This window comes from Podarcis gaigeae, assembly GCF_964106915.1.
Source record: "Podarcis gaigeae genome assembly, chromosome: 18".
Taxonomy (NCBI): domain Eukaryota; kingdom Metazoa; phylum Chordata; class Lepidosauria; order Squamata; family Lacertidae; genus Podarcis; species Podarcis gaigeae.
Window position 1 is genome coordinate 4,930,675 of NC_139696.1, and position 10,289 is coordinate 4,940,963.

At 46.9% G+C, this 10,289-nt stretch overlaps 1 protein-coding gene across 1 annotated transcript; it reads right to left on the minus strand.

Annotated features, from left to right (window-relative positions):
* Positions 1-2,902: 2,902 nt before the first annotated feature.
* On the minus strand, positions 2,903-6,246 carry LOC310835773 (granzyme H-like). Its single transcript, XM_083720735.1, has 5 exons — positions 6,131-6,246; positions 5,716-5,866; positions 5,447-5,600; positions 4,660-4,911; positions 2,903-3,877 (listed from the first exon to the last, which is right to left on the minus strand). The coding sequence occupies exons 1-5, from the start codon at positions 6,189-6,191 to the stop codon at positions 3,743-3,745; spliced, it is 753 nt and encodes a 250-aa protein (XP_083576861.1). The 5' UTR covers positions 6,192-6,246; the 3' UTR covers positions 2,903-3,742.
* Between the last annotated feature and the right edge of the window lie 4,043 nt (positions 6,247-10,289).

The following is a 10,289-nucleotide window of genomic DNA, read 5'->3' on the forward strand; positions in this document are numbered from 1 at the left end:
ATAACTACTTTTAACTATTTGCTTTTCTCCCACTCTTCTTTAAGTCTTATGTGCCTTATTTTATTTCCATGTTTGTATCTTATGCAAGTCCGTGACCATAATAAAATTTGCAACAACAACAATTTTATGTGAGTTACAGTATAACCACTTTTCACTATTCGCTTTTCTCCCTTTCTTCTTTAAGTCTAAGCCTTATTTTATCTCCATGTTTATACCTTATGCTAGTCTGTGACCATAAAAAGTTTGTTTGTTTTTTGTCTTTGGAAGATAATCTTTATCGATTTTATGATTACATACTATGCATATACACATTACTTTACATTTACTCCTAAGAGTTGACTTCCCTCCTTCCTTCTTCTGGCTTTGTAATGCTGGATTAATAATAATAATAATAATTTTATGTGAGTTATAACCACGTTTAGCTATTTGCTTTTATCCGTCTCTTCTTTAAGTCTTGTGTACCTTATTTTATTTCCATGTTTGTATCTTATGCTAGTCTGTGACTGAAATAAAGTTTGTAATTTATTATTATTATTATTATTATTATTATTATTATTATTATTATACGGGGGAGCAAACACCTGGTGCAGGTGCAGGCAGGATAATGAGGACTGGAACCTTGTTTTGCATGTTTTTTTTGGGAGGTAATGCCAGCCCTAGAGAGGTTGACCTTGCCAACAAAGGTCTGTATAGTTAAAGCTCTGGTTTTCCCAGTAGTGATGTATGGAAGCGAAAGCTGGACCATCAAGAAGGATGATCGCCAAAGAATGCATGCTTTTGAATTCTGGTGCTGGAGGAGACTCTTGAGAGTCCCATGGACTGCAAGAAGATCCAACCTCTCGATTCAGAAGGAAATCAGCCCTGAGTGCTCATTGGAAGGACAGATCCTGAAGCTGAGGCTCCAAGACTTTGGCCACCTCATGAGAAGAGAAGACTCCCTGGAAAAGACCCTGATGTTGGGAAAGATGGAGGGCGCAAGGAGAAGGGGACGACAGAGGACGAGACGGTGGGACAGTGTTCTCGAAGCTACCAGCATGAGTTTGATCAAACTGCGGGAGGCAGTGGAAGACAGGAGGGCCTGGCGTGCTCTGGTCCAGGGAGTCACGAAGAGGCGGACATGACTAAACAACAACAACAACAACAACAAAAGGCCAGCCCTTCATCCAATACAAAATGAGATTGCAAGAATGCATAATGAAACAAAAACAAGAATGAAAACAAACCAATAACACACATACACCCTCCAGGAAACACATCTAAAAGGCCACAGATACGTAACGAAGTCGGCCAGCGAGCCTCTCTGGGGAGAGAATTCCACAAATGGGGAGCCACTCTCAGGGCTGTGGGTTTGAGCCCCACGTTGGGCAAAAGATTCCTGCATCGCAGGGGGTTGTATTATATGGCCCTTGTCGTACCTTCCAGCTCTTATTATTTTATGAATTGGTGCCTTAATTTTGATTCATGTTTTCCTCTTCCCTCCTGGCCCTTCCCTTCTTTTTCCAATCTCCAATTAGCCACCTAAGTAATAATAATAATAATAATAATAATAATAATAATAATAATAATAATAATAATTTATTATTTATACCCCGCCCATCTGGCTGAGTTTCCCCAGCCACTCTGGGCGGCTCCCAATCAAGTGTTAAAAACAATACAGCGTTAAATATTAAAAACTTCCCTGAACAGGGCTGCCTTCAGATGTCTTTTAAAGAAAGGATAGCTGCTTATTTCCTTCACATCTGAGGGGCGGGTTTTCCACAGGGCGGGCGCCACCACCGAGAAGGCCCTCTGTCTGGTTCCCTGTAACCTCACTTCTCGCAATGAGGGAACCGCCAGAAGGCCCTCGGAGCTGGATCTCAGGGTCTGGGCTGGATGATGGGGGTGGAGACGTTCCTTCAGATATACTGGACCGAGGCCGTTTAGGGCTTTAAAGGTCAGCACCAACACTTTGAATTGTGCTCAGAAACGTACTGGGAGCCAATGCAGATCTCTCAGGACCGCTGTTATGTGGTCCCGGCGGCCACTCCCAGTCACCAGTCTAGCTGCCGCATTCTGGATTAATTGCAGTTTCCACGTCACCTTCAAAGGTAGCCCCACGTAGAGCGCATTGCAGTAGTCCAAGCGGGAGATAACCAGAGCATGCACCACTCTGGCGAGACAGTCTGCGGGCAGGGAGGGTCTCATCCTGCGTACCAGATGGAGCTGCCCTGGACACAGAGTTAACCAGCGCCTCCATGGACAGCTTTGCCATTTAAGTTCAGTTATCTATGTATCTGTAAAAGTTTGCAGGGTACTTTTTTTAAAAAAAAGAAAGAGAAAAAACTCAAGAAAATTCAACAGCATTTTAATGTGAACGTCTTTGGATACACACTTTGGTACACAATTGTGACAAATATTCACTTTTTTTTTTGCAAAGCAATTTGCCCTAAGACAATGCATTTTTTGTTTGCATTTTTTAAAAAACTATTCCATGCAGCAAAAGACACACTTTCCCCCCCATTATGTGCATTTCCATAAACATGACCTGAATGGCAAAATCTGGAGAAATGTTGATTTTGGAGGATGGCTGTTTTTGGTGTGAACCTTGTTTCAGAAAGTGTGGATGAGGGAGGTTTAACTTTCAATCCAGGCTGAATATTAAATGTCTCCTCCATTCCTACAGTACAGTGGTACCTCGGGTTAAGTACTTAATTCGTTCCGGAGGTCCGTTCTTAACCTGAAACTGTTCTTAACTTGAAGCACCACTTTAGCTAATGGGGCCTCCTGCTGCTGCCGCATCACCGGAGCATGATTTCTGTTCTCATCCTGAAGCAAAGTTCTTAACCCGAAGCACTATTTCTGGGTTAGCAGAGTATGTAACCTGAAGCGTATGTAATCTGAGGTACCACCGTACATCGCAACCCACAGCTTAGGGGAGTTTATTTTGTGAAATGGTTAACTGTGAGATGTTGTGGGTGCCAAAGTGTTTTAGATCTGCATCTAGGAATCCTAGAGGTTAGGGTGGTCTTTGGGGGGCTGATGAAATACACAGAGGATCCCTTTAGAAATGGGATGAAGTCCTTCCCTGTTGGCTGAGAGGACCACGTCCCACATGCCTCAACCTCAAGGGGCTCGATCTGACCTTGACCCAAAATGCAGGTTCCTTTCGCAGGTCTGTGGACCTCTGGGAGGAAGAGCCAGAGGAATCATCTAAAGCAGAGGTGGCTGACATATTGGCCATCCAGATGTTGACGAACTTCAACTCCCATCAGCCCTCACATTTGGCTAAACTGGCCAGGACTGATGGGAGTTGGAGTCCAGCAGCATTTAGTCAGTCACAGGTCCTTCCCTCCTGATCTCAAGGAACATGATGCTATCCAGACATTTGGACTGTCTTTGGCTCTCCAGATGTTGCTGGACTCCAGCATCTGGGCGCCACAGGTCCTCCATTCCTGCATTAGGGGAAGTAAGGGAAAAGGGAGGAGCTGTTTGAGGGAGATGGAGGTCTGTGGAAGGGTATTCTTCAAGGGGATGGGAGGCAGTGAAGGCACTTAACCAAACACCATCCTGTAGGAAACATCTGATAGATCTTCCTTTTTCGCAGCCATTGAGGGGTCTCTCTCTCTCTCTCTCTCTCTCTCTCTCTCTGTGTGTGTGTGTGTGTGTGTGTTGTTGCAGAATGCAAGCCAAGCAGGTTATTTAGAAAGCAAAAGCATTAGCGGTGGGAAAGAAGGCACAATGTCACCGCGGTTGCTTCCTCTGTTCACAGTTTCATGGTTTCCTTGATCCATGGAAGGTAATGGCCAACACGAGCGTAAACACCAGGAGGGCAGGGCTTGCCATACGAGACGATTCCTTGTGCCACGCCATCGCACACCAAGGGGCCACCCGAATCTCCCTGTCCAGAGGAGAGAACAAAGATGGCAGCTGGGGGAAGATTTGGATCCACATTGTGGCAAACTCTGGAGCTTGAACCAGGGCAAGGTAAAGTTAAAGGTTAAAGGGACCCCTGACCATTAGGTCCAGTCGTGGCCGACTCTGAAGTTGTGGTGCTCATCTCACTTTATTGGCCGAGGGAGCCGGCGTACAGCTTCCGGGTCATGTGGCCAGCAGGACTAAGCCGCTTCTGGCGAACCAGAGCAGCACACGGAAACACCGTTTACCTTCCCGCCGGAGTGGTACCTATTTAGCTACTTGCACTTTTGCGTGCTTTCGAACTGCTGGGTTGGCAGGAGCAGGGACTGAGCAATGGGAGCTCCCCCCGTCCATTGCGGGGATTCAAACTGCCGACCTTCTGATCGGCGAGTCCTAGGCTCTGTGGTGTAACCCACAGTGCCACCCACATCCCCGAACCAGGGCAAACTGCCACGTTACTAGTGGCTCTACTCTCAGTACGACTTGGGGCTCGTCCACTCCTTCCTTTCCCAGGAAAACCCACTATTTAAGTTATAAATTGGAACAAATGGCAACCATGCAAAGAATGATGGCCGATTGCTCCAATTGAGTGCTAAGGAGTGACCCCCCCCCCGGGAAAGCAGAGGGACAAGCGAAAGTGGGCCAGAGCCCTTAGCAGAATACAAGCCCATGTCCATTTTCCTGGAGAAGTGAACGATCCCTCAGAAGGGTGGGATCCATAACCCCCGCCCAATCCTGTCACTCGCTGCTTCTGCTGGCTCTCACCTTGAAAGCATCTTCAGGCTCGTCGGGTCTCCCGGCGCAGACCTTCCCATAATTGAGATTTGAATACCACCGATTGCACCACCAGCGGCCATAGATGGCGACATTGGTCTCGTAGAGAGTGTCTGGTGACCAGTCTTTATAAACCCGGCCCCAGCCTGCCACGCTGCAGGGAGTCCCATGGGAGAGGTCACGGTCGAATTTGGGCAAGGGCAGGATCTGGACATATTCATTCAGAGTAGCCTTGGAATCCAGCTGTGGAAAGGAGAGGTGGGAGAGAGCTCATTGGTTTAGCGTTGCTCGAGGAAGCCCTTGGGGGAATCCGGTGCCTCTAAAATGAGGAACTTTGGGCAAAAACAAGTAGCAGAATGTATTCATAATACAGAATGATAATATTACGGTATGGATAATATTAATGGCGCACGTTTAACTGGATGGTTCTACCAGCAAGAGTCCTGCCAATGCAATGGGGCTTCTCCACTGCACAAACCCCCAATCTGCTCTGTGGCAAACATTTCAATACCAAAAGAATACAACTGAAATCACTTTTAGAAAAAACATTCCCAGAATTAGATAAAAACTCCTACAAGCAACTGCCTACTCCAAATTTAATGATTTCTGGGCTGCCACGGAAGAGACTTTTGATCATCCAATGCCAGGGTAACCTGCACAAAATCTAGTTCATTATGCTGAACACATTGGGATGGAGGGAGACGCTTGATCCCTTCTGCCTTCAGGATCACTGACCTCGAGGGGAAGATAGAAGGAGAGATTGCTTGGAGCAAGTTACCTTGAGCAGACGGATATCGTTGTATGAGACGAGTTCGTTATTTTGGTTATATTTTTTATAATCAGGGTGTGAGTAGTTAGCCTCAACCCTGAATTCTTGCTGAGAGGGTTCTTCAAAGGAGATGTTATGTGCCCCCAAGGTGACCCTATAGTTGCTGGAAACAGAGAATCAGTTAGTGTCAGAGATCCTAGGACTCAATCCCCTCCTGACCCCCGTGCAAAAGACCAGGCATCCCTGCTAAAAATCAGGGAGTGATTAGTAAGACTTACCCATCACAGTGCGCAGCCGTCATTACCCACTGGGGCGCCACCAGGAATCCGCCACAGCCCACTATCCCATTGCGATACTTCAAGGCAGCCATGTAGGGTCTGGAGTGGGGCCTGGCTTCGTGACCCCCAACAATCTGACTCCGCAATGGATCTGCAAGAACCATATGTAGAAATCAGCTCCTTCTCCTCCTCCTTGCATGCTCTGGGGTGTCCTCCACATATTCAAAGTTATTGGGGGAGCAAAAAGGATGGGTCACTGTCGCAATGAGCTTACAATGGGTTTTCCTAGCAAGGAAGTTAACAAAGCGAAAGCAAAGAGGAGCCTAGGAAGACCCCTTTGGGCTTTTGAATGGGAGGGGGATTTCAGGGAGAAGAAACCCCATGGTGCATCATCTGCCATGGTGCTTTTACTCACCTGTAAGGGCTGAGGAGAAGGACAGGAGCAGCAGCGGAAGAGCCTGGCGGAGTCTCCACATCTTGATGCTTGCCAAGGAGGGAGATGCCTGGAGCTTAACTCTTCAGCCTCTCGACCTCATGGCTTTTATGACCTCCAGTCTCTGGGCTCCACCTTCCCTAGGAAGCCACAATCTGGACTGGAGATCTGATAGGCAGGCTTATCGTTTCTCGCTAGCCACATGGCTGATCCCACCACGAACAGCAATCAGATAGTCAGATGGGGAGATTGGGAAAAATGAGAAACAGAGTGATCCCGGAATTGGAGACTTTTTACGCAAACGAAATCAGAGGAGTGAAGATAATGTAATTCATTAAAACAAAATCATAGACCAGCTTTCGATACACTCGAGTGGCTATTACTATTAATTAATTTCTTCTTCTTCTTCTTCTTCTTCTTCTTCTTCTTCTTCTTCTTCTTCTTCTTCCTCCTCCTCTTCCTCTTAATTAATTAATTAATTAAATTTGTATACTTCCCTACTTTGTGACAGGACACTGGATTCCTAATGGTTTCTGTGGTCACTTGGTTGAAAGGTCCAGAGACTTTTCCATCTGTTTTGTGAACTATTTAAGAGACTTGAGGTCCTGGTGGTTCTGCGCTGAGTTCATATGGTCTTACATGTTGCGGTTTGATGAGCGACCGGATTCAGATGCACAAATATAGGATGGGGGGCACCTGGCTTACTAGCAGTCCACGTGGAAAGGATCTAGGGGTCTTTGTGGACCACAAGCTGAACATGAGCCAACAGTTTACAAAGACTGGTCACCAGCCGTCTCTGACTGCAGGCAGTATGGGAAGCCATATCCTAATCTCAATGATGGGGTGGTCTGTGCCAGAAGATCCGACAAGCCGGAGGCTGTTTTCACGGCGAGTCAGCAGAAGCTGCAAGTGACAGGATCAGAAGTGGGAGAGCTTCCTCGTTATGGATCCCACCCTCCTGAGGGATCCTTCTCCTGTCCAGCAAAACAGACACGGGCAGACGCCGGTCTACTTATACAGTGGTACCTCGCAAGACGAATGCCTCGTAAGACGAAAAATTCGCAAGACGAAAGAGTTTTTCGTTTTTTTGAGTTGCTTCGCAAGACGAATTTCCCTATGGGCTTGCTTCGCAAGACGAAACATCTTGCGAGTTTGTTTCCTTTTTCTTAAAACCATTAATACCAGGGTGCATCCATGGGAAGAATTTGCTGAAACAATGAATTAAGTTAGAATACAAAAAGGGAGGTGTGAGGAGGTCAAGAAACAAGCAAATGAAAAGATGTAATTTGGGATTGGTGTTTTCTTTTTCCTTTTTTGTTTTTTGTTTTTCTGCTGTGTTTTTCTGTTTTCTTTTATATATGTACTTTTGAAACTTTGAATAAATATCATTTAAAAAAAATAAAATACCAGGGTGCATCTGTGCTTCGCAAGACGAAAAATCCGCAAGATGAAGAAACTCGCAGAACGAATTAATTTCGTCTTGCGAGGTACCACTGTACCAGGCCTCAGGGGCGTAGGAAGGGGGTGTGTGGCCCGCCCTTGGTGTCATCCCTGAAGGGCGACAAAATGGCACACCACGGGGCAGCACTTTACGAATGCCTCGTAAGACGAAAAACTCGCAAGACGAAAGAGTTTTCCGTTTTTTGAGTTGCTTCGCAAGACGAATTTCCCTATGGGCTTGCTTCGCAAGACGAAACGTCTTGCGAGTTTGTTTCCTTTTTCTTAAAACTGTTAATACCAGGGTGCATCCGCGCTTCACAAGACAAAAAATCCGCAAGGCGAAGAAACTTGCAGAACGAATTAATTTCGTCTTGCGAGGTACCACTGTACCTGGCCTCAGGGGCGTAGGAAGGGGGTGTGTGGCCCGCCGTGGGTGTCATCCCTGAGGGGTGACAAAATGGCACACCACGGGGCAGCACTTACTGCTTTAGAGAATTCCTCTGGCTCTTCCTCCCAGAGCCCCGCAGACCTTCCATTGAGACCTGCATTTTGCGACAAGGTCAGGTTGAGCCACTTGAGGTTGAGGGATATGGGACGTGGTCCTCTCAGCCAACGGGGAAGGACTTTATCCCATTTCTGAAGGGATCCTGTCTGCATTTCATCAGCCCCCCCAGACCATTCTAATCTCTAGGATTCCTAGATGCAGATCCAAAACACTTTGGCACCCACAACATCTCACAAATAAGCATTTCACAAAACTCCCCTAGGCTGTGGGTTGTTGCGCTATATTGTAGGAATGGAGGAGACTTTTAATATTCAGCCTGGACTGAAAGCTGAACCTCCTTCGTCCCTCGTTCACACCAAAAACAGTCATCCTCCAAAATTAACAGTTCTCCAGATTTTGTGTGCATGTAATAGTTTAAATAGTTTTAATGTATTAGTGCAAGTAAAAGGGACGTAGGTGGCGCTGTGGGTTAAACCACAGAGCCTAGGACTTGCCGATCAGAAGGTCGGCGGTTTGAATACCCGCGATGGGGTGAGCTCCTGTTGCTCGGTCCCAGCTCCTGCCAACCTAGTAGTTTGAAAGCACATCAAAGTGAAAGTAGATAAATAGGTACCGCTCCGGCGGGAAGGTAAACGGTATTTCAGTGCACTGCGCTGGTTCGCCAGAAGCGGCAACCCCAGAGTCGGCCATGACTGGACTTAATGGTCAGGGGTCCCTTTATCTTTACCTAATGGTTTTTTAAAAAGCATACCAAAAATATATTATCTTAGGGCAAATTGGTTTGCAGAAAATGTGAATATCTGGCACAATTGCATATAAAAGTGTGTATCAAAAGAAATTCACATTAAAATGCTGTTGAATTTTCCTCTGGACTTTCGGTCAGCTTTAACTCAGTGGTTTCTGTTATTTCCTTAAACTCCCTTTGTCAGAAAAAATGTACATATTTACACCCCCACCACATGTGAACACAATTCCCTGTTTCCTGGCAGTGCTATGCACACTGATAGACACACCTCATTCCAGTATCTGAATTTTTGTGCACTAAACTTGCCTGGAGAGCTGAACTGCAAAATTCAGAGGAGGGCCAATTTTAAAAGATGGCTGCGTTTTGGATCTTATTCCCAACTGGTAACTTTTAACTGCCTGCCCCTTTTTAAAATGCATTTTGGTGCCCAGGTCTTTTGTATGATTGTCTAGGAATCCTAGAGCTCAGACCAATGTATTGGACATTGAGGAAATGCACAGAGGAAGGCCCCTCGGGCTGAAATGAAATACGTCCTGTTGAACAGGGTGAGAAATTCCCACAGTTCTGACCCTGCGATGTCCCAGAACGCAAAGTCCAAATCTATACCAGGCTGAAGAGGGAGGATGGAGGAAGGTGGAATCATCTAAAGAGAGGTGCGGTTAATCTTTTGGCCATCCAGATGTTGATGGGTGTTGTGATGGGATAATGAGCTGCTTGTGCGTAAAAACTTGATCCCTCTGGGGTTTGGCTGGTCACCCAGACCTAGGCACTAACGGAGCCCCCAAAGCATGACTCCGTCAGTCGCTGGTAGAATCTGACAGTGGGCGTCTACGGAACTTACTCCAACATAAAAGCTGTTTGACGGACATGCGCCTTCGTGACTCTCTGCGTGACAGTTTCCGGCGAAGGGTGGGAGTTCCTAACGGGGGTCTTGTTACCTCTTCACTATTCTCACTAGAAGTATCCCAGAGCCTCTCCCCCGACTCCCCTTCCGCTGGAACTCCTGCTCTCCCCCTACTGGTTCCTTCTTCTGCTGTAGAGTCTCTCCTATTCTCTTGGAGCCTCTCCACCACCTGTCCCTCCGATGGCAGTTCCCTGACAGGTGTCAACTCCAGTCACCCCGTATTGGCCATGTTGTCTGGGGCTGATGGGAGTTGGAGTCCCAACAACATCTGGAATGTGACAGGTTCGCCTCCCCTGATCCAGAGGACGAGGAGGAGATCTGTGGAACTTTGCTCAGTCCAGACATTTGGACAACGGTGGGGAACATTTGGTCCTCCAAAGGTTGCTAGACTCCCATCATCTGCAGCAAAAATGGCCAGTGGCCAGGGATAAGGGGTGGGTTGTTGCTTTGGTCATCCATCTGGGCCAAAGAGAAGGAGTAGAAGAGGTTGCCAGAATTTCCACATCTTGATGCTTGCCAAGGAGGGAGATGCCTGATCTTAACTCTT

Coding starts and splice junctions, on each gene's coding strand:
- LOC310835773 (XM_083720735.1), bottom strand. CDS start 6,191: ATGTGGAGACTCCGCCAGGCTCTTCCGCTGCTGCTCCTGTCCTTCTCC. Junction 5,601..5,715: donor ACGGCTGCGCACTGTGATGG/GTAAGTCTTACT, acceptor CTCTGTTTCCAG/CAACTATAGGGTCACCTTGG. Junction 3,878..4,659: donor AGCCTGAAGATGCTTTCAAG/GTGAGAGCCAGC, acceptor TCCTCTGGACAG/GGAGATTCGGGTGGCCCCTT.